Source organism: Fusarium venenatum, assembly GCF_020744135.1.
Source record: "Fusarium venenatum strain MPI-CAGE-CH-0201 chromosome Unknown EDB82scaffold_3, whole genome shotgun sequence".
In the NCBI taxonomy this organism is placed as follows: domain Eukaryota; kingdom Fungi; phylum Ascomycota; class Sordariomycetes; order Hypocreales; family Nectriaceae; genus Fusarium; species Fusarium venenatum.
This window is the reverse complement of record NW_027072131.1, coordinates 6,598,585-6,619,958: the sequence shown is the minus strand read 5'-3', so window position 1 is coordinate 6,619,958 and position 21,374 is coordinate 6,598,585. Positions and strand designations below refer to the sequence as shown.

Genomic DNA, 21,374 nt, shown 5'->3' with positions numbered 1-21,374 from the left:
TGATCATCTATCTGTCTGCTTGGTTGCCCAAGAGAAGAAAGATAGCCCTATAATTATGCGAATGATACCTTGATTAATGCTGACAATAAAATATGTTAAAGTATCGTTGTCCGTGTTGTGATTTGGTGTATGGGGCCCCGGAGCTTAGAGCCCAAATGCATTTTTACTGAGTTCATTATACCAGTTCAAAGATGATTATGTTCAAAGTTCATTAACAAAAACGCTATTTATCGCTATGCTTTGTCGTCCTCATCTCCTAGGATTTCCTTTGCATATTCCTTCAACTTGAACTTCTGCACCTTTCCACTTGGTGTCTTGGGATACTCGTCGATCCAGAAGACGTACTTGGGCACGAGATGCTTGGACAGTTTCGTCGCGACCCATTGCCTCAACCCATCTCTCGTTAAAATACCGTCCTCGTCAGCCTTCACCTCATCCGAGGATACGTCCTGCATATGATCTAGTGGCGTCCATCCTCTTGCAGGAATGATGAAGGCTGCCACTGCTTCGCCGTATCGCTCATCGGGAACCCCTATCACGCTAGCTTCTCGAACACCTTTGTGTGTCAGGAGACAGTCTTCTACTTCCAACGGATGAATGTTTTCTCCGCCGCGGATAATTAGATCTTTGATACGGCCTGTGATTTGGACGTAGCCTTGCTCATCCATCTCGGCCTCGTCACCAGAGTACATCCATACTGTTCCGTCTTTGGGATCTGGTACGCGGACTTCAGATGTGCGGGCCTCATCGCCGTAATAGCCTTCCATAACGAGATATCCTGCTGTAGCCAACTCGCCTCGCTTTCCGACGGGCAGGATCTTGCTATGATCCAAGGGATCGACGATCTTGAGCTCTGTGTGAGGCATAACCTTGCCGATAGACGAAGTGCGCTTGTCGATTGGATCCGAAGGACTGGTCATGCAGCTCACGGGCGCTGTCTCGGTCATACCATAGCAGATAACGAGGTCTTCAAGACCGAGACGCTTATGTAATGTGCTCATGAGAGAGGGGGGTACACTGCTACCGGCTACAATGCCTTTGCGTAGGTGCTTGGGGTCATGAGGGACGACGTCTCCTCGGTTGAGAGCTTCTAGAACAGCAACAAGCATGGTGTTCACACCGTAAAGACCGGTGGCTTCGTGGTCGACTACCATTCGTAAAGTAGCTTCAGGGTCAAAAGCTGGACTGGGGAAGAGAATACCAGCACCTGTGGTAGCTGTTGCCATGTATCCCAACACACAGCCAAAGCAGTGAAATAGCGGAGGAGGCACCACTATACGATCATCTGCATGGAGACCCATTCGATGCGCTATCAAAGCACCGTTGTTGAGAATAGCGCGATGCGAAAGCATGGCCGCCTTGGGCATCGAAGTAGTCCCCGACGTAAACTGGATATTGATTACATCGCTCGCTTCCAAGGGAGAATCAGGCGTCACAGAGTTAACTGAGCCATCTACCAGTGAAGAATAAGGGGTAAATGCTCGACACCCTCTGAGGTCAAACTTGACATCTGGATGGCATGCCAGGTTATCGAAAACCACCACGTTGCACAAAGAGGGGACAGCTTCACTCTGGATCTTCGACGCTGAAACATCTCCCACCACGCTCCGGAGAAGATGCTCATTGCTTCTTCCACGGCCTGGTTTATACGCCAGATCTGTCACAGCACCGATGATGAGCGTTTTGATAGCCAAATGCTTCAGCGCTGCTATGACCTGATGCTCGTTGAAGCCTGGATTCAACGGCACGAGAATGGCGCCGAGTTTGAAGCAAGCGTACGTCAGAGCTGCGAATTCAGGCCCATTGCCGAGAGAAACGGCAACGCGGTCACCCTTGCGTACACCCAATGAAGAGAGTGAGTGAGCGAGGCTGTTGGATAGAGAGTCAAGGGCGTAGTATGTTAGTGTTGACTCGTGAGAGTGAGGGGTTGGGGTGCGGGCGATGACTGCTTCGCGGTCGCCGTGTGCTGAGACGACTGAGGCGAAATGTTCTGGAATTGTACCATTATAAAGAGGAGGCTTTGATTTGTTAGTTATTGAGTGTTTACAGCATGGAGAATCTTGGACATACGTCTTGAGGACCCCATCGAATACTGAGGTTAGATGAAGAAAGCCGTCTTAATTGGCAGGGTTTAAAGGCTGTCCTGGTTGATAAATATGTCTTTCTAAAGCTCTGGCGTATCACGGTCTGCATTGTGAAAGCCAAAAGAACACCTCTTCTGAGAAGTAAGGGTTCTACAATGAGAACAAGTTAAAGGTGTTGAGAGAAGGGGTGAGAGGAGATCGTTATGTTATGCAGCGAAACGGCCCGGCTTCAATGATGTGACAAGGATATTATGATACGAGTGAGACGAGCCTCTGTGTTGCAAGTGGAACGTATTAAAAGGGGACCAACAATAAGTGAGGCTTATGTTCAGAACATAAGTAACACATCTTCCATAATGAACAAGTATCCTCGGCTATCATCGCCACGAGCTTCCCTCCTGGTAATACTGCAGTGATGGAACAATTGTTTAGCTGTTTCCTCCCTCTCCACAGCGGCAGCGGCAGCGGGAGGACAGGCCGAAACCCCCTCAGCGATCTGGACTTTGACCAATCGTAGCTGAGGGTAATAGAGAATAACCTGGGGAAATGCGGGGGCGGCTTAAATGACCTTGAATGCCGTGTCTGATAGAAATTCATATGTAACAATTAGTCTACAGCTTCAAAACCGCGGAAAGTAATTCGGCTATAGTTGAGCCGCTTCAATTATTCAGTCAATGGCCGATCACGGCGACTCTCAAGTTTCGTCGACACCCTTCGGTCGACATCAAGTACATGTTCACGGCTTTCATAACCCAACATCGCAACCGGTCCAAAGAGCTTCTTAACTCTACCATCGCGCTGAACAAGATCCACGATATGACTGCAGGTTCATCTCTCAATTACGAGTGCTGGGAGTTTTCCTCCCTTTGCACACTGTTACATGACCCACAAGGTAGGCATCGCTATCATATAAAAAGGTCGGGTCCAAGCAAGTCTATACCAAGAAAGAAAGAAAGAAAGAAAGAAAGAAACGATGACTTCCATGCGATGCCTTTCACAAAAAAAAACAGAATCTAGTACCATTGCCGCCAAACTTTTACATATTTTCCATCATAATGCAACTGCCAGAGTACAACGGACCTCAGCTTAACCCACTTATGTGGAAACCAGCCCCAGAATCAGAAGGACACAAATCGTGTCATTAGAAAAGAGTATAGAGAAGAAACTCAAATATACAGGTCGGAGAAGTAAGTCTTCAAAGTCGTTACCAAAACATTAGGTATCATGGGTTGTGCTTGGGTTTCGCATTATACTGTTATTGCTGAGGAGCAGCAGGTTGCTGCTGTTGCTGGGGCGGTTGTTCCTGTTGAGGCTGTCCCTGTTGAGGCTGTCCCTCCTGTTGCAAGGGGGCTTGCTGTCCCTCTTCTTGCTGTTGCTGCTCGCCCATATGACGCTCACTCTCAGGTTTCCATGTCCCTGCATAGTGTTAGTTTCCCGTGACCCAATTGGAACTACAAATTATGCTTCTTACCTTCGAAATCGTGCTTAACAAAAGCCATGGGGTCGTCAGGTTCCTTGGATCCCATCTGTCCCACTCCAGGTGAGAAGCTTGTGATGGGCAACACAACCACATCGCCCACTCGCTTACTTGTCTCCATGCCGGTAAAGTTCTTGTAATCAATCGTTCCCTTGCTTTGCGACATGTCGAAGAAACGTCCATCATTGAAGTAGTCAATAACGGCATCTGTCCATACAGCAGGGCCCGTGAACTCAACCACATTCCGATCAAGGATGTTCTCCAGAGTGCCTTTACGCTTTTCTTCCAATGTCTTTTTGGTGATTCGGTTGATGATGTCGCGAAGCGCGGGATGGCCAGGCTTGGCCTGTATCGTCCACTGGCAAAACTGGATACGGCGACTGTACCACTGGGCCCAATCAGGACGGTCAGGATCTGCCTCGATACCAATAACCAATCCGATGGTGTCACGAGCGATTTGGTCGGGCAGCCACTTGACAGAGCTCTGGATAGCATAGGTGTCAATGTCAGAGTAGATGCCGCCTCGTGCAAACAGGATAAGGTAGCGGAAGAAATCAGCCTTCAGGACAGGCATTGGGAGGCTTCGGTAGGCCTCGACAACCTCAGGGACTGTAGCGTAAAGCAGGCGAATCAGGTTCACAGCAACGTCGTCTGTGACGACTTCGTGAACGAAACCAGGGTGCTCTTCTCTCCATGAACCATGGTGGTCCTTGAACTGAAAATCGCCCTGATCGGGACTTTGCTTCCATGTCTGCCAGATGTAGGCGGGAAACTTGGAGGTAACATCGTAGGGGTAGGCGTATTCGAGCTTCTCATAGGTCGTCATTCCCGACATGTCGATGCGAGGCCGTGTGCGACGCTCCTTCACCTCCATCTCTGGTTGTTTTTCCTCGGGTGGCGGTGGCACGGCTTCGTTTGAGGCAGGGGCGTCGTTCTTGCTTGCATCGGCGGCAGTGGCAGCAGCATTTTGGGCTGCTGGGACGACAGGTGTCGAGGAGTGTGATCTCGTCAGAAGGAAGAAGACAGTGATGACAAAAACCGCAGCCACGATGGCGCGGCGAGAATTGAGCATTGCGACGATTGCTCCCGAAATCGACAGTGGTCTTGCCAGGTATGAACGAAGTTGCTGTCTTTTTTAGAAATTCGTCGATAAGGAGCGAAGTGTCCAGGATAATGAGGACAGGGGTAGGAAGCGAAGGTCGAGAAACGAAGGGACTAAGCTATTACAGCATAGAAAAAAGAGAGCGTGGCCAGGCAAGAGCTGGTGTTGAGAAGAGAACAAGCAAATGGCAGCAGCCAGATATTCTATGCGACAGCGTAGAAGAGAAGCAGAAAAGACGTGCTCAAGAATTTGCCTGTCAAATTGAGGCGGGCGAGGGATGAATTAGAACCCCCCATGCGCAGGGGTAGCGCAGTTGGAGACAGGTGGAGCCTTGATAGACAGTACAGCGTATCCAGCTAGCAGTCAGGAACTTGGAATTAGTGGTGTCGGTGCTGTGATGCAGTGCACCTTGTAGCAAAAAAGTTCCAAGTTAAGGACTGAGAATGGACCCTGGACAAGATGAGGTCGCAGCGCAATCCAATTATTTCGATATGCTACTGCAGCTGCGCAGTAAGCTCACCAACGGCGCTGTCGCAAAGCGGAGCTGCCGAGATGCTGGTATTAAATTCGGCCAATAAGCGGAGTGGTCAAAATGAAAGACCGTTATCTTCGTGTTAGAGGTATTATCTCGTAGTCTAGGGCTCGGTCGGTAATTCGAATGCGGTAGGTGAAGGTAAATAGGGCGATGTTGAGAATTGGCCAAGTTGATTCAAGAGGAAAACAATTTATCTGAGAACTTCTTAACAGGGAAGAATGGAAACTCGGGTCTCGCCTCCACGCATTCAATTACGTGGAACGTGGAGAGACCCTGACTGGACAATTATTTTTGGGTCTTACCTGAGGGAAGGCACGGCCAGTATTATCAACGATGTATATTGTAGACGAGGAAAGGACTGACGAACAACAAACTTGCAGATTACTAGACAAGGTCAAACACAATAAGAGTGACAAGAATACTTCACCTTGTTGCTTACATTTACCAAGTATCTTTGATATTGAACTACCCCTGAAACTACGAAGATAATACTTTGATCTCATCAGCAAGTTGCCGCACTGCCGTAACTTGAACTTCCGTTTTGATGTAAGGAGAATTGGAGTCAGCATGTGGAAGCAGCCGTCCCTTTTCTTAGAACGCCTGTGACGCACGAGCCGCAGTTAGTGCGGAATCAGATCTCTACGCCTTAAAACTAACTAATCGGACTTAATAACCTATAACGGGTATAATAATACTTATCAAGGAGATTCTGTCGCCAAGGAATAAGGGAGATAACAAAATAGGGTCTAACCAATGGGTCTAGCCAATTCATTTGACTACAGATTCCTCTATTCACCAAGCTCACCCTAAGCATGAGTTGAGACACCAATGCACCAGCAGCTCATTTGACTCGAGTCAAGTCACAACCACAACATCTCGATCGATATTTCACAAACTCACTGATGCACATGGAACCCAAAATGGTGCAATGTCCCTACTTACCGCTCAATGATATCCGTAGATTGCTCAAATTACACTCCAAACCCAGCCGGATGCGCAAGCTTCTGTTTGCCCGGCTGTGCATCTCTCCTGGATCGCAATTCGTCTCACCAAGCGAGATATCTCGCTGATCCCAAAGTCCTCACCAAGGACAGCCGACCAGTCAGGAAATAAAGTAGCAGAACAAGCATTTGAACAAGCCTTTTCTAGCGTTGCGTCGAAGAATCCGAAACAGGCCCAGAACAGGGGCTTGGAGGCCAAACATTGGCGGAGCTTTTCTGTTACAGCAATTCTCGAAACGTGCCTGTTGCAAATAATGGGTACCAGCTTGCGTGTCGGCGATCAAAGGAGCGTGATCGTCTATAAAGAGCGGAGCAAAAGGGGGATCCTGGGCATAGAACCCCTGAGAGGAAAACAAACCCTTTCTTTCGTCATGGAAAGAAAGGGAATACTTTGGCTTCTGGCATGACATGGGAGTACCAGATCTTGTGTAGCCGCCAAAATCGCAGCAACTCACGACTCGGTTTGTGTTTCGCATAAAGACTTGAGCAAACAATGCACAATCTTCTTTTCTCCGTTGTAAGTGCCGGGCCGTTTGATTTCATTACTGACGGGATTTCGGCACTTAGCAAGCTTCTAAGTGTAGTAGCATTGGTATGATGTTCGATATTATTGATTGGTGCTGGGATGTTGGAAAGACGTCATCCAAAGCATGTGGTGTCTATTATTTGGTTCCCGAAGTTCATCTTTTCTACCTGGACATCCATGAACAGGCAACGATTAGTGCTGGCGACATTGCCAAGTATTGTTATCGTTAGGAAAGGAAAGGGAATTGTTAATCTGGCATATTGACAGGATATTTGTGATAAGTCGGTAAAATGTTCATGTTGTTGGTTCTACAGTAGCTGTGCTTACCAACGATTCGTGATGAGAAATCTTACTGGCCAGGTCAGAGTATGCCCAGAACTCTCATTTAATTCCGTGCGGCTATTGAACGTTGTGAATCCTTCAAAGGTAGCTGTCAGCTGAAATCCATTGATTTTAAAAGACGGTCATTTTGCTGATGAAGCACTGAAGAGGTTCATGCATTTCAGCAAATGCCTCATAGAGACACACATACTCTCCTAGTTAACTCAAATCCTATAAGCCACAGCTGTACGAAGCTGAAAGCTCGCTAGACGAACAAAGTTTACCGGGGAGATATCGGAATTCAGAATCATGAACCGAAAGGGCGTCCTGTACAAAAGACAGCGAGTGACATTAGTCACATTTAGCTTAACTACAGTACATCATGTTGATGTCGGGCTATATCTCGTTGTCTATAAAGTCCGTATTCTTATCTAATCGAAGCGCTGTTTAGCCTTTGGTTTTGGCAGTTGATCACTGAAGGATTGTAGATGAATGCATGTAAGATGCTCTGTACTCCGTACCTACATCGTTCAATGAATGGTTGTCAGCCTTGGTGTAGGGTGGTCATCAGAGTAAGCATGATGAACCCAACCAACCATGACAGCTCGGCCCCCGCACCTTGTGCAGTGCCGAAGAGAGCTGTTGTAGCACTCGATGATCTAGATGTTATGCGTGATAAATGTAAACGTTGAGTTGGTGTTGTATATCATGGTTTCAAGTCATCTCGCACGAGCTGGATTATATCAGTATTGGGCTGTAATGGACTGCCAGGTCATGATGACGGGACAGGGACCTGGCTACTGGGGCATATGCATCATGTCCATTATTAATTCCGCTTCGGGTCACCGTAGAGCTTATGTTGGTGGAATTAACGTTGGACCACGTTCAATTTGTCAGCTCCTTTTTACCTCCGATATGACGGACGGGAGAGAGCTGTAGCGGAGTTGCAAACAGCCACAACAAGACGTTTAAAATCAACTTCCAAGAAATAGTTGAATTAAACTGGGTTGGCTGGCATTCTTCGAATAAACATTCATAGATTATTGTGTAGAATGATTTAGTAATGGCATCTAAAACTACAGGTCAAGCTTGCCACACCTCCGGGCTCTCGGCTGCTGTACATTGTCCGAGACTGCCGAATAGTGACCTAAGAAATAGTGAACAACGCCCCGCTCGTTGGCGGACTTAAGCCCTGTAAAGCCCTCGCGAAGGCATAATCAAAGACATGGCACATGAATGAGAAAAGACTGCCACCATTTGTAAGTCTAGGTTTCTTGGCTCAGAAGGAGATTCCGATCCGAGATGGAACATGAAAGATTCCATTACAGATTGAGTCTCAATATCAAGATCTATCAATGCCCAAGTTCGTAGTAGTTAGTGTACTAACCACAAAGCGAGCAATCTTCCGCGCGGTCGGGTCGCTTTCTTAACATATCTCCACCACGATCGGCGATTACCCACCTTTTCATGTCTTTCGTCCGGGGCGCGCCGTCTAAAGCCGCGGATATAACACAACAATTGATCTGTAATTGGGCTTTTGGTCGACTGCACTGTGCCGTGTGCTGTACAATCTCCCAGTGCCTCGGAAGATTGGCAAGCATGACAAAAACAGCTACGCCCTTGCTGGACCCCATTGCACTGCAGCTGAGATGTAGTTACCTTTTGGCGCGCGCCTTATACGCCCAAGCCAAGCTGTACTGTGTTGTATTATGTGCTGCTCCGTAGGGAGTAGGATGTAGTAATGGATCTCATTATCCGGCTCGGGTCCATGGTTTAAATACCTTGATTTACCCTACCTACCCAACCCTCACCCGATACTCACATCCTTCTTGTTTAATCAATTTATTTTATCTACTTTCAACTGATCATTTCAACAATCAATATATCATCAGTAGCCAAAAGGGAAAAAGTCAACATCATTAATAAACTTTGCCTTCGGGGTTCGGGAATTGCGAGGATACGACACGAACGCTCGCTCCATCCAAAACCGCTTACACAAGCCAAGCCAAGAAAGAGCCGACTGGGGACCATTTATTAGTCGCCGCCTCCCGCCATCAAATCCGATCAATAAATAGCCACAGCTCGACCATATTTTTATTACTTTTCGACTCGAGAGATTTCTCATTTTATTGAAATTAACACATCAACATACTTGGATGATATCATAAGACGTCAATACTTTTACTATCCGGATAACAACAAAAGACAGCCCGAGTGCGTCTGAACCGACAAATACTCACATCAACTACACCATATATATGCATAACCTGAAAATGGCCACCGAGACCGAGACTTTATCCTTTTCACTACCAACGAGCACTGCTCCCACCGACGTTTCTGAGTCAACATGCATGCCTCACTCTACGCCCTTTCACCAACAACCTTCGGCATATCCGCCACAGAACATACCCGCCGAGTGGGATACTAGGATACCACCAATGCAAACACCTGCAACGCACGCGCAACAATTTTGTAGCGAGGGCTCATCACCTGGAAGCGGAAGCGGCTGTTTCAATGATGGTGGTCTTTTATACAGGGTCCAGGCTGAGCGAGAATGTCGGGAGGGACCCGGCAAGTAAGTTTTCCTAGCAATTGCACAATTTATTAGTGGATGTCGAATTGCTGACAGTGCTGTGGCTGGTTGTAGAACTGTCGAAGAGGCTTGCCAACGTTCGCTAAATCACTTTCCTTGCCCGGGACTCGCCTTTCCGATGCCAGCTCTCGATTTCGATTTTCGAATTGCGGTTCGTTTGAACCAAGACGCTGTCCATGTTGAGTCAGGCAACACCAAGGAAATCACTACCGTTGCAGCCGGTGTATGGTCCGGATCATTTGGCCACGGCCGTGTCATTGTACGTTATTTTTCCTCTTAACCCCTTGACTTTTGAGATTCTACGCTTTTGTCAAACTCGTGACTGACTGAGGAGGATTTTATGTATGGTTTATAGGCAGGCGGTTATGATCTTGGTCAAGCACGCGGTTTTCGGCCCATGAGGCTTGTTGAGGGCGCTTTTGTCATCCAGACAAGTGATGAACAGCCCGCATTGTAAGTCATTTTCCTATTTACGAGCCAATCATGTTCGGGTAATAACTAGTGAAATCAGACTCGAAATGCGCACGCGTGGTTCCCTCTCAGGACCCGCAGACGTGCTTGACACTCTATTAAGCCCCAAGGCACCGAAGGATATTGACCCACGACGCTACGGCTTCCGCATGTTCGCGACTTTCAAGACGTCCGACAAGCGATACGCTGAGATTGTCAACTGTGGATTATGGGTGGCCAGTGGTGCCTGGCGTGGCGAGCACTTGGTTATTGAGTAAGTCTTTGACTCACCAGACCACATGAGCATGGCTAACTATGACACGCAGCGCCTACCGTGTTACATAAAATCTCCGTCACAACCGGGAGAACTTCAGATAAGAAAGACTTAGCATTGCATATGGGGTCTAGCGGACCTCCGGCGCGGCACAGGGCACAGGAGTTAGGATTTTGTCACCCGCGTCAAGTTTTGACCGGCACGTGGAAAGGAACGAATAGGACTGAATGATGCATCAAGAGGCGCAGATATCTGGTGATTTTATGATCTCTTCTTCCTCATTTAGGCACAGCGATGAAGTGATTCGATCCTGTGCCTGTTTAAACCACACATCTATTTAGCGCCACAATTTATAATAATTCAACACTTCCAAGTACATATTGATTCTGGTCTCATACAAGCAGTCTCACTGCTCACTTTCATATAATATCCGAATCGAACAAGGAGTTTTTGATGGATTAACAAGCAAACACCATCTAATTCTCCTTGGCGGCTATTTTAAGCCAAATACTCGAGATAAAATTCCCGTCCAATCATACCCAACTCTTATCACCATTAGGATTTTGGCCATATGTCAGACGGCTTTTGATTTGATTGATTCATAATCACCGTCTCGCAAAGCTGACCTAGATCATCCGGATCGACGGTCTTCCAAAGGACCTTTTAACTTGTCCAACGACCGACTCGACCCAGCCTTCGGATCTCGATACTGTCAGATTTGATCATGGTCCTGTGGATCATGCTTGCGTATCCGCGCCTTCCGACTCGGACGCCGTGGAATTTGTTTTTAGTTCTCGAGACTGAATCGGAATATCTGTCAGCGAGAGCACAAAGCTAAACAACAAGGTAGGGATTCGCATATGCAAGGTAACTGACCTGGTAGATCGGATGCGACACGCCCATGCTGTCGTGCACCTAGATCCTTATCACCATGCCTGCGGAGCTATCTCACTTGAGCTTAATCTGGACCTCCAAGCAGTTGAGCTTCCTTAGGCGGCTCTCGTCCTCCTCATCTCCTTCGGTTACTACATCATCGATGGTGCCAACAGTGCCCGTTTTAATCTCCACCTCGCAGTCACCCTCCTGCTCAAACCAGCTTGCGAGGGAAAGTGTCTTCTCAATCGCCTTTCCGGCCCCTAAAACTGTCACAACACCGCTGTCGGGAGCACGACCGCTAGTCCGCTTAAGACTCTCGACACGCGCATGCAGCGACGCGTACTTGGGTGCCGCGTCGGTCTTTTTGAGTGAAGCGTCGAGCTGCTTGCGAGCACGCTTGACGAGTGCCATGAAAGGTGTTTTAGAAGACACGTAGATAATCCGGGATTTAGATGATGCTGGAGCCTGACGCCTGGTTAAGGGGCGTTTTTCGACACGGGCGCCTGCAGAAGTGTTAGTGCCGTTATCCTTAGAATGTTGTAAAAGCCCATACCTTCTGATATTGCCGGTAGCTTAGTTAGTGTGCCATTGACCTTCTTGGGGCCATTGGTAACTTTGGTTGAAGACATCGTGTTGTTTTGTTGTGAGATATGGTTGCCTAAGGCGGGTGTAGACGGATGAGTATTGAATTGATCAGAGCTAGAGAGACTATAAGGCCTGTTGCCTATAGAAATCTGCCTTTCAGTCGTCCAAAGTTCCTTGTTGATTATGGACAAGTGTCTGGTGCTGTTTCGATATGTTTTATTGTGAGTAACGGTTAATGTGACAGCCAAAGAAAAGAAAATCTTATGAATGAAAGTTTCTTGAGATACGTTCACCCCACTACCCGCGATAGTTCTTCATGTACGAAGGTCAACGCAAGTAATAAAAAACAGTTTCTTAAATTGGCAGTAGTCTTGTTTGAAAGAGAATTGTTTTCTTAATTTCTAATGTACTCAATTCCACATGTTGTAGGTTTTCACTTCTCGGTCTTGAGATCACTTAAAATTAGAGGTAAGCTGTATCAACGCCACATGTGGCGCAGCTGTCTGCACCCTTAACTCTCTAGCGCTGCGACAGAAAGACGTCACTCCAGGCGCAAAGCTCACCTGCTCTCGGGTCCTTTTGGGCTATTCCTTGAAATCCAACTCGTCCATAGCTCAACATCACCTCACCATACAACACCGACTTGATGGCTGCCTGCGCTATTCAATATTCAGTACTCATCAGCTAGGCATCTGTTCATCATGTCTATTGCAATCTGGCCTCCCGTTTCGCCCGGAGAGCTCAGGCTTAAAGCCTCCGAAAGCCAGGTACATCCAACCCTCTCGATTTGCGCAAAGCGAGGGAATTGAAACACTGGACAACATGCTGATCTACTTTGACAAGGCGCGCGAGTTGGAATGGATCGTCAACGAAACGCTCGAGCTATGTCGCGATCTCAAACATGGCTTGGAGGATTGTTATGCGCTCCTCGCGCCGATCGATCCCGGCAGTACTCTCGTCATCAGCACGCCGCGCAACGAAAAAGTAAAGGGGACGCTCACGCGTGTCGGCACACGCATCGTTAAAGGAGTAAGTATATCCATTGAACCCCGTGCTTCCCTCGTAAGCTGCGCCAGACTTTTCGTTGTGTGCTGACGTCTTTTGATCGCAGACAATACATCTTCAGCTTCGAACGATACCCCCACAGACGATGTCGCTGTCGCAAAACGAGGCCATTCATATACAGGGCCTTGATGCTCTACATAACCATCTTAACCAGTCCATCGACTTACTCGCTATAACCTTGTCTAGACCACAGGACGCTCGCTCTCTCGCCTCTACTCTAAGCGTTCTCGCCGATTCTATCAACGACTCTTCAATTATCCTCAAGGGCCCTCCCTTGACGGATTCGGATCCTGCTTGGCAGATGTGCTCAAGTCCGCCGTACCAATTTACTCCTTCACTTGGACCAAACCTTAGCTTCTACCTCGGACTGCAAGAAAGCAGCATAATTCTCTGGCTACGTGCCCTCGAGCCCGTCCATGCCCCTGTCCATTTTGGCACCAAGCTTGGTCTAGCATTCGGAACTGTCCGTCGCCTGGAGCATGACGAGATGGACACTGTATTCCGCTACAACACGCAGGGGTTTAATGTTGGTGGCTCGATGCGGGGCAGTGCCCGCCATACCCCGGAGCCAGGATCATCAGCGGCTGGCGTGAATAGCAATGATGTTCAGGAAGTCTATGTCCGGGAAAAGGTGCGCGTCGAAAGTGCAGATCCGAGCCTCATATCCATCCAGTCCAAGCTTAGCTACCTTAGTCACATGCTGGGCCAAGCAAGAAGGAACATTGCAGAGGTCCTGAGCGTAGACTCGTAGGAAAGAGGGGAAAGGCCATGTGAGCGGCTTTGTATGTAAATTGATTGGATACCCCGGCGTTGTAGTAAGAGCGACTATTATTGGTTATGATTCTTTAGATTCGCTTCATTCAGATGATATTCATGGGTTTTCGTGGTTAATCACATTCTTGACCATCAAATTTGGAGGTGGTTCTAGTTTCATTGAATTTATAGAAACAAATAATACATTTGTACATGTAATCCATGATCCACGTTTCCTCACGCCTTGGCTAAAGCGGCAAAGAACACCAATTCAAAAGAACAAACTATGTAGTGAGACTCATCTTGGACATGACATACGTCCCAATAGGCCAGATCCGGGCCAATGGTCCACGCTTCATCAACCGGACACTATTAGAAGATATCGCTGACAGATCCATTGTTGGGCGTTTATCGGACAGGGGACCAAGGCATGGGAACAAGAATCTTGGACTTCATGCTTTGGATAAGAGGTACTGTCTTGTGGACAGTGTCGCTCCATCCCTCAACCTGCCAGCTCTGCTCGCGACGGTTACGGCGCTCCTCCAGGTTGGCAAACTGCCATAGGTGGTGGACAGTGTTAAGGTCACCAATTTGAACGAACCAAGCACCAACACCTTCCATGACCTCACGACGAGCCTTGAGTCCTCGTCGCCAGTGTGTCTCCCATTCGAGCAAGTTGCCAGGGTGCAATGTGTAGGAGCGCAGCTCAAAGATGCCACCCAGTGATCGTGGAGGAGTTGTTGGCCAGAAGGAGAACTCTTGCATGAGGGAGATCTTCTTGCTAGTAATCAAGCCCTTTAGCTTGCTGTCGAACTCGGAAAATTCAGGGTGGTGTGTCATGTTGTATCGAGACTGGTGGTAACCCTCGTACTTTTGGTACTCCCAAATATGGACTTGTCATGATTAGCGACTGGAAAGCTTTGCGAAATTAACTTGTACATACCAAAGGTATCGCAATCGCCGACCTCTGTCCTCCAGCTTCCGACCAGATTCACCTTGTTCTCTGGAGCATTCGCCATCTTGGGATACCACTTGCCGACGAGTTCGACATATTCGTCAACCTTGTCTGGCTTGACTTCGTGCTGAACGATTGAGTGGACGTACTTGCCACGGGCAAGGACTTGACTGAAGCTTGCTTCAAGCTGGGCATCGAGCTCGCGACCCTCCTTGGTACCGTAGATGAGATTCGTCAAAGGGCCTGCCTTGCGGGATGGCTCGGGTTCTTTGGCCTGTTCGGTTTGTCCTACAGTGTCATTCTGTGAGCCTTCGTCCGACTTGGTGAACGGAACGTTAGCTGGCTGCGGATGGGAGGGCAACGAACTGGCTTCTCGCTTCTTTTGTGCTTCTACCAAGTGCTCGCGAAATTCCTTCTGCTTCTTGCTAAACTTATCGACCTCTGCGTGTGTAGGGTTGACATCTCCGATGGAAGGGGTGCGGCCGCTAAGAGCAGCAGTCGAGCTCAGAGCTCGCACACTGGTGCGCGGAGTGACAGTGGCGGCGCGTGCGAACTGGCGACTGAACATTTTCGGGAATGATAAAAGGGATTGATGGATGAAAGTGTAAAGTCGTTTTAAGCTGATGAGGCGCAATGTGTATCTAATAAAAGCTGACACAAGGCGCGGGGAGAATGCGGGCGAACTTTCAGGGAGCAACAACGTCGGAGATCAACGTTGGAGTCGTGCGTGAGAGACAGGGGGAGATGCTGAAACAAGGAAATACACCGAGAGTTTAGACGAGGTTGTAGTAGCAGAACGGAAGCAGAAGGTCAGATGCGGCACAATTGGTGGCAACCTAAACAAAGGCTGGTTGTTTGGTGCGGGCAGAGAGCACAGCAGAAGCGGGAAGGCAGGCGTTTAAGCGCAAAGGTGGTATCAGAAGCAGTCTTGGGTTGAGATTGCCCTGGTAATAATAAGGAGGGCGAAGCAGGTGGACGATTGGGCAACCGAGAGTTGGAGGGACGGAACGGTTTTTCGGTTGAACGCCCAGGAATGTATAATTCACTTCACCCCGCACTTTTTGGGTGAGTTTTTTTCGGTTGCTTTTGTTTATGACGATTACAGATAATGAACAATGGTAGAATAGGCTGATTTAATTGAGAGAGATAAGAGGACAGGTCGCAAAGGTTTAGCAGTACGTACACTACCTTCTTAAAGCTGGAGCTCAGGGAGCTATCTGATGATGTCACTCCACCAAACATCACGTGTAAAAGCTTAGCGCGCCATAAGAATGCGGGGTTCGGCTGGGCCTGCTGTTCCTCAGCTCTAGCAGCAGTACGTACCTTTCTTACTCAGCCAGTCTCGAACCTTGATATGAAGCCTTACAATTTAGGCATACAGAAAACGTTCCGGGCTCGGCTTCGGCAGAACCCGCTCGGAGCTTTGCTGGGTCTGTCGTTCGGAAAAAGGCTCGTTCTGTAGCAATCTCAATCTCAAAGCACCCGTTGCCGACGTCCAGTCCATCAAACCGAACCTACCTCCCGCGATACCCACGAAATCCGTCATCATGTCTTGGCTCGGTGTTCAACCCCTCAAGAAGTTCAACGCTCCTTTCTGTAAGTTCAATTGCGACTCTCCCGACTGCGCCATCGCGAATCTGTCCCGCTGACTCTTCCCTATAGTGAAGCCTTACTGGCCTTTCTTCGCTGCCGGTACGTCAAATTGCGCAGCTCGCCCGACGAATCCGCTCTCCCCTCAAGCTTTCCCCCGCGCTTCCGACTTCGATTGATGCATCAATGAGATTTGGACAGCAATTAACCCGGAAACAGGTGTTGTCATTGCCTACGGTGTCAACTCCGCCCAGAACGCCATGATGAACTGTACGATCCCTATATAATGAGTTGCCCAGAACTACGATTGACCAGATATAACAGCCGCCGAGTTCAAGAACGACCCCCGCAACCCTAACGCCAAAACTGGTGGCCACTAAGATGTTGGGAATAGGAAAAGGGATTTCGTCCAAGCCGGCAAGCATAATTGATCCGCTCGAACGCGAGGTTAGGGCCCATGAGATGGAATTGTATCATAGAATCGCAAAAGGGGCTTAATTGACCTACACAACGATCTGTACGACTTGCCCACGGGTGCAGTTGGCAGCAACGAATACGCTCAAAAGTCCGGATGTTCGAATGCTGAGAATCAGGAATCAATCTGGTTATGTGATATGTGAAAAAACCCTTGACTCACTCTGAAATCTACCATCATGCTCCGTGGTTTATTTCTATTTTTGTGCAAGGAAGATTAACTATGGCCCAATACTCACCGCGACATACTGGCAATTACGCTCTTGTGGACGTAGCGGTCCATCATCATGGCCACATGATTCATTGCGTTCTCTGTTTTGTGATTTGATGAGTGACTGCAATACTATTTTCCAGTCCATATTTGGGCTTTTCGATTAGCCTTATATAATAAAGTTTAAGCAATTTGAACGTCATGCATAGTACATATAACAGTGACATCAGTGGGTGTAAATGTGGAATTAAGAGTGTATAATAGACAATACGTTTTCACCGATATGCCATGCTATGTATAGAAGAAACATACCCTTGGCCAAGCGTTTTCAGAACAAAACATTACTTTGGTGGGGATGGAGTGATATGTCGAAGCAACGGCCCGACGCCCTTAGGAAGACTCCTGACAAATCATTGTTATCGCTACACTCACTCACTCCACGTCGTCGACTCATACGGCGAAACAACATCTTATAACACCGATTTAAGTCCGCCTCGCTCACCAACACTCCGTCTTTTCCCCTTAGATGCGTCTGCTCATTAGCATATTTTCTGCCGCTAGACCGATTGCTACCGCAACTTCAACCACAAGAGTCTCATCTTTCAGATTTCCTTCATCTGTGTACAGAGCTTGCCTATCTACAATGACTGCCGCACCAACACCCAAGGCCAACAGCAATGGAGGAAAGAAGGAGGTCAAGATTCTCATGCTTCATGGTAAGTTGAGGATGCATTTAAAAAGATGAAGGTCTGCATAGTCTGCATGCATGTCAATCGTCATATCTCAAACTAGCCCATAAACATCTCAAAACTCACTCACTGACATCCACCAGGATACACACAGTCCGGCGACCTCTTCCGTGCTAAGACCCGCGCTCTAGAGAAGACTATAGTCAAGCTTCTCAACCCCATCTCACTTCTCCCTGTCTTTCTCTACGCCACGGGTCCCAACCGGCTTAGCCCGGAAGACATTCCCGGCTATCAACCTCCTGAGGAGCCGCAAGCCGAGGACTACCAGCCTGACACCTGGGCTTGGTGGCGCAAAGATGAAGCCTCTGGGAACTACCGTATGCTAGATGAGGGAATGGCGACCGTTGCACAGGCCATCCGTGACTCTGAAGGCATTGATGCGGTGTGCGGTTTCAGTCAAGGTGGTGCTATGGCTGCTCTCGTTGCGGCAGCGTTAGAGACTGAGCGTGCTGTACCAGAGGGTAAAGAGGGAGACTGGGCGAGAGGGTTGAGGGAGGCAAACTCTGGAAACCCTCTCAAGTTCGCCGTGTGTTACTCAGGCTTCTGGGCGACTCCCGACTCACTACAGTTCTGCTTCGAGCCCAAGATCAAGACCCCCACATTGCATTTTGTAGGCAGTCTCGATACAGTGGTTGATGAAAACCGAAGCCGCGCACTTTCAGATCGTTGCGAAGACCCTCTCGTGCTTATCCACCCTGGAGGCCACCACGTACCTGTGAGCAAACAATGGGCAGCACCACTGGCTGGTTTTATCAAGGAGCATGGCCAAGACAAGGAACCCAAGTCGGAGCTGTAATTATGGACTGTTTAGATGATACATATAGACTACGAATAGATAGACTCAAGTAGACTGAATGTCATGTCATATCCTCATCCTGGGGACTATCTAACCTGTATAATACAGAACACCCATACCGTCATGATGATGAACCGCTCTATCCATTACTCCGAATCCTTATTTGGCAGGTTGAATCCGTGCCATCATCTCCTCCTTGGTGATAAGATGATCAATTCTCTCGAGCAGGCCCAGAAGGCTCTTCATGTTGTGACTCCATTCGTTGAGAACATCGTCAGCATCTCGAGGCTTAGCAAAGTTGACGATTCGTGCGGGTCGATCAATCTTGGCATAAACGGTCTTAGAGGTCACAAGTTCGCTAATGTACTTCTCGGTCTCGTCCTCCGTCAAATCCAGTAGTTGAGTAAGGCGGCCCATCTGGATGCGAGTGTAGTACTTGGCGACAACACGCACGTTATGCTCGATCACTCGCTTTCGGAGATCTTGCCATCGCTTGTATGCCTTGTCGTCTGAAGACTGACCAGGCTGCACATCAAAGACGTCAGTACTGCAGAGGTGAGGTCCAAATCTCTTAGAAGTTTCGGGCCATCGCATCAACTCATGCACAGTAAAAAGCCGCAGAAGTTCGGCTTCCGCTGGGACTTCTGAGTTACGGGTGTCTTTGTGAATTCGGTGGAGGAGGTCGTGCTGCTCATTGTCATAGGGAGCTAAGATGACAAAGTAGATGATGCGCTGAAGGACCTATGATGGACGTTAGTAAACCTTATTGACGCTAGAAGAGATTGACATACGGGGCGAAGCTTGGCTGGATCCTCTTCAACGGCTTCTGTGTCCAAAACCTGGCGGTAGTGCTTGCAGACATCGAGGTACTTCTCCTCGTGCTTGGCAAGAATGATTTGCTGTTCGTAGTATCGCAGCTTGAGATCGGTTGTGTCGTCTTCCTTCTCCTCGGGTACCTCCTCACCACGGGCGATCTTCTTCTCTCGCTCCTTTTGCTCCTTCTCAAGCTGCTCGGCTGTCTTCTTGGGCTTGCGAGAAAGGTATCGGGTGCTGATCTTACGTCCAAGAATGGCGGCCTGTGTCCAATCCTCGCTCTCAATGCATAGCTCAACCTGGGACAAAATAAACTCGGTCTTTTCCCTTCGGTCCATGGATCCAAAAGTCTCGACTTGTAACTCGCAAAGAATCTCGGTGGCGGACTTGAGGTCACCCTGTTTCTTCTTGATATCAGAAAGGATCTTGGTGACACGAGCTCGCTCGACTTCAACAAAGATCTTGCCCTCTGTGACTGTTCGTAGGGTTTCGATGACGGAGAGCTTGGTCTGGAGGTCGGGGGTGTCGTCGAGGAAGCCCATGACGGTCTGAACCATCTTGGTGATGGCTTGCTTGAGCTGGCTGTGCTTCTTGGACATGACCAAGGTCTGGTCGTTCAAAAGACTCCAGTCGCCTGCATTTTTACATAGTGTAACAATTGCGATCAGTACTCGTGATGTTGACGCAAGATCGGAGGCCTGGTCCTGGATTAGCGGAGAAGAGGATCGAGAACGCAAGTGCGTACTTGTCGGGTTTGCTTTTCGAGAGCAGCAAGCTTCTCAATGGCGCCTTGGAGGTTGTTTGACTGTAGAGAATGTCAGCTGGAGCTCGTCTTGGCAATTCAAAGCTCAAACACCCACCGCAGCCAGCTTCTCAGCTTCAGGGAGCTGCTGATCAACCTCCTTCGAGAAGTCCTTCTCGGGCTTCAAAACTCCGTCAGACATGGTGGCTTTATTCGCGTTCTGCTTCCCTCAAGATATGTAATTGTTGATAGTATCGGTGTTGAGGGAGTCGGGTTTGAGAATTGGAGATATGTGGTGTTGATGCTAATGGGTCAAATATCGTGGGACGTGTTTGGTTTAGGTCGTCCAAGCTGGTCGATTCAGTGACGAGGCTCACGCAAGAGGCTCCTGCCTGCCTTTCCTAGGTCCCCAATAAGGCGAGCAGCCAGAGCTGGAATTTAGTGGGACCGATTCCGGAACCTTCGTCATTCAATTTCACGGTCACATGACCTCCACTAACAACCTTAACTACCCCTTAGACAAAAAGGGAGTTTTGCTTCTTAACAAAGACGAATCATTAAGCTACAAGACCGATCCAATTTCAAGTCTTGAGATAACATTGGAGGCACGCGATAGTGGGACAATGTAGAACGAAACAATACCCTGACTGAGAATGATTGATCACAGATACAGGGTAGTCGAAGCTCTTTGGAACAGTAGGTGTTTACTTGAATTATTCAAAGTTACAATTCCGCCCAAACAACCGTTGTATCTAAATCCAAAATACGGGGGTTCTTTTTATGCTATTTGCATTGATCTATGACCGTATATTGTTCACCAGAGTACCAATGTGTCAGGGTATGAATTCGAAAAAGCCGGCGTTGAAACCTTGACAAATTCAAATAGTATCACAGTCGACAGTCTACTTTAGTTACCGTGTTGAAAGTACAAGCTTGCATGAATATGTATTGGGTTTTAAAACGTATTCGTTACTAGGTGAGTGTCACTAGGCCTGGGTTCATACCGAGTTTACAACAGTACAAAAGGCGAGCTAGATGAAGTCTTGCTAGGCTCATGGAGCGGGCTTTTTTCAGCCACCACTTGTGAAAGGAGAAACTAGGACTCACATCATTCAAAGTAGGAAGGTCTACCACAACCTGCTGTGGTGAGTCAAGCCAAAACTTCTCCCATTATCAGACGGTCATGTTCCGAAACTACTGAGAAGTCATGGCTTTTCACGAAAGCTGGTGATTTCGAAACACTGGTAGTTTACCATTCCAGGCTGGATCCAACTCGCGAATATATAGAGTGAAAAAACATAAGTTTCTTCGACTCAAAATCTAATGGAGTGTTGCAGAGATGCTAGAAGGTAATCAAACACGTGCGCCGGCATGTGGACTTGATCCTTGCTCTATACCTTTA

The 21,374-nt window shown here is 48.2% G+C and overlaps 9 protein-coding genes across 9 annotated transcripts; 4 read left to right on the top strand and 5 right to left on the bottom strand.

Moving 5' to 3' along the window:
• Positions 1–186: 186 nt before the first annotated feature.
• On the bottom strand, positions 187–2,571 carry EDB82DRAFT_465815 (uncharacterized protein). Its single transcript, XM_025728684.2, has 2 exons — positions 2,071–2,571; positions 187–2,018 (listed from the first exon to the last, which is right to left on the bottom strand). The coding sequence occupies exons 1-2, from the start codon at positions 2,191–2,193 to the stop codon at positions 234–236; spliced, it is 1,908 nt and encodes a 635-aa protein (XP_025583026.1). The 5' UTR covers positions 2,194–2,571; the 3' UTR covers positions 187–233.
• Positions 2,572–3,529: 958 nt separating this feature from the next.
• On the bottom strand, positions 3,530–4,949 carry EDB82DRAFT_272485 (nucleotide-diphospho-sugar transferase). The gene has a single exon (XM_025728683.2). It carries the CDS (start codon positions 4,631–4,633, stop codon positions 3,536–3,538), a length of 1,098 nt encoding a protein of 365 aa, XP_025583025.2. The 5' UTR covers positions 4,634–4,949; the 3' UTR covers positions 3,530–3,535.
• Positions 4,950–9,319: 4,370 nt separating this feature from the next.
• EDB82DRAFT_527936 (uncharacterized protein) lies at positions 9,320–10,434 on the top strand (the record flags this gene model as incomplete). The annotated part of the gene is made up of 5 exons (XM_065609180.1): positions 9,320–9,621; positions 9,694–9,898; positions 9,995–10,092; positions 10,151–10,363; positions 10,416–10,434. The coding sequence occupies 5 exons, from the start codon at positions 9,320–9,322 to the stop codon at positions 10,432–10,434; spliced, it is 837 nt and encodes a 278-aa protein (XP_065464210.1).
• Positions 10,435–11,311: 877 nt separating this feature from the next.
• EDB82DRAFT_527935 (Rpp20 subunit of nuclear RNase MRP and P-domain-containing protein) lies at positions 11,312–11,868 on the bottom strand (the record flags this gene model as incomplete). The annotated part of the gene is made up of 2 exons (XM_025728681.1): positions 11,312–11,742; positions 11,793–11,868. 2 exons carry the CDS (start codon positions 11,866–11,868, stop codon positions 11,312–11,314), a joined length of 507 nt encoding a protein of 168 aa, XP_025583023.1.
• A 514-nt stretch (positions 11,869–12,382) lies between these two features.
• EDB82DRAFT_509460 (RAVE subunit 2/Rogdi) lies at positions 12,383–13,795 on the top strand. Its single transcript, XM_025728680.2, has 3 exons — positions 12,383–12,591; positions 12,668–12,853; positions 12,936–13,795. Exons 1-3 carry the CDS (start codon positions 12,526–12,528, stop codon positions 13,638–13,640), a joined length of 957 nt encoding a protein of 318 aa, XP_025583022.1. The 5' UTR covers positions 12,383–12,525; the 3' UTR covers positions 13,641–13,795.
• Position 13,796: 1 nt separating this feature from the next.
• On the bottom strand, positions 13,797–15,165 carry EDB82DRAFT_559751 (uncharacterized protein; the record flags this gene model as incomplete). Its single annotated transcript, XM_025728679.2, has 2 exons — positions 13,797–14,535; positions 14,586–15,165. 2 exons carry the CDS (start codon positions 15,163–15,165, stop codon positions 14,051–14,053), a joined length of 1,065 nt encoding a protein of 354 aa, XP_025583021.1. The 3' UTR covers positions 13,797–14,050.
• Positions 15,166–15,749: 584 nt separating this feature from the next.
• EDB82DRAFT_509455 (ATPase, F0 complex, subunit J) lies at positions 15,750–16,953 on the top strand. Its single transcript, XM_025728677.2, has 4 exons — positions 15,750–16,193; positions 16,260–16,289; positions 16,407–16,457; positions 16,512–16,953. The coding sequence occupies exons 1-4, from the start codon at positions 16,145–16,147 to the stop codon at positions 16,565–16,567; spliced, it is 186 nt and encodes a 61-aa protein (XP_025583020.1). The 5' UTR covers positions 15,750–16,144; the 3' UTR covers positions 16,568–16,953.
• A 172-nt stretch (positions 16,954–17,125) lies between these two features.
• Positions 17,126–18,771, top strand: EDB82DRAFT_272121 (serine hydrolase FSH). The gene is made up of 3 exons (XM_025728676.2): positions 17,126–17,359; positions 17,434–17,588; positions 17,705–18,771. The coding sequence occupies exons 2-3, from the start codon at positions 17,516–17,518 to the stop codon at positions 18,415–18,417; spliced, it is 786 nt and encodes a 261-aa protein (XP_025583019.1). The 5' UTR covers positions 17,126–17,359; positions 17,434–17,515; the 3' UTR covers positions 18,418–18,771.
• On the bottom strand, positions 18,497–20,373 carry EDB82DRAFT_272192 (PCI domain-containing protein). The gene is made up of 4 exons (XM_065607360.1): positions 20,091–20,373; positions 19,976–20,035; positions 19,209–19,928; positions 18,497–19,158 (listed from the first exon to the last, which is right to left on the bottom strand). The coding sequence occupies exons 1-4, from the start codon at positions 20,172–20,174 to the stop codon at positions 18,577–18,579; spliced, it is 1,446 nt and encodes a 481-aa protein (XP_065464209.1). The 5' UTR covers positions 20,175–20,373; the 3' UTR covers positions 18,497–18,576.
• Between the last annotated feature and the right edge of the window lie 1,001 nt (positions 20,374–21,374).

Bases quoted from the DNA above. Each gene is read 5' to 3' on its own strand.
- EDB82DRAFT_465815 (XM_025728684.2), bottom strand. From the start codon at position 2,193: ATGCAGACCGTGATACGCCAGAGCTTTAGAAAGACATATTTATCAACC. The intron at 2,019-2,070 runs GTATGTCCAAGA...AACAAATCAAAG, and splicing joins TTCGATGGGGTCCTCAAGAC to CCTCCTCTTTATAATGGTAC.
- EDB82DRAFT_272485 (XM_025728683.2), bottom strand. From the start codon at position 4,633: ATGCTCAATTCTCGCCGCGCCATCGTGGCTGCGGTTTTTGTCATCACT.
- EDB82DRAFT_509460 (XM_025728680.2), top strand. From the start codon at position 12,526: ATGTCTATTGCAATCTGGCCTCCCGTTTCGCCCGGAGAGCTCAGGCTT. The intron at 12,592-12,667 runs GTACATCCAACC...TACTTTGACAAG, and splicing joins TTAAAGCCTCCGAAAGCCAG to GCGCGCGAGTTGGAATGGAT. The intron at 12,854-12,935 runs GTAAGTATATCC...TTTTGATCGCAG, and splicing joins GCACACGCATCGTTAAAGGA to ACAATACATCTTCAGCTTCG.
- EDB82DRAFT_509455 (XM_025728677.2), top strand. From the start codon at position 16,145: ATGTCTTGGCTCGGTGTTCAACCCCTCAAGAAGTTCAACGCTCCTTTC. The intron at 16,194-16,259 runs GTAAGTTCAATT...TCTTCCCTATAG, and splicing joins GAAGTTCAACGCTCCTTTCT to TGAAGCCTTACTGGCCTTTC. The intron at 16,290-16,406 runs GTACGTCAAATT...ACCCGGAAACAG, and splicing joins CTGGCCTTTCTTCGCTGCCG to GTGTTGTCATTGCCTACGGT.
- EDB82DRAFT_272121 (XM_025728676.2), top strand. From the start codon at position 17,516: ATGACTGCCGCACCAACACCCAAGGCCAACAGCAATGGAGGAAAGAAG. The intron at 17,589-17,704 runs GTAAGTTGAGGA...GACATCCACCAG, and splicing joins CAAGATTCTCATGCTTCATG to GATACACACAGTCCGGCGAC.
- EDB82DRAFT_272192 (XM_065607360.1), bottom strand. From the start codon at position 20,174: ATGTCTGACGGAGTTTTGAAGCCCGAGAAGGACTTCTCGAAGGAGGTT. The intron at 20,036-20,090 runs GTGGGTGTTTGA...CATTCTCTACAG, and splicing joins AAGCTGAGAAGCTGGCTGCG to TCAAACAACCTCCAAGGCGC. The intron at 19,159-19,208 runs GTATGTCAATCT...CGTCCATCATAG, and splicing joins ATCCAGCCAAGCTTCGCCCC to GTCCTTCAGCGCATCATCTA.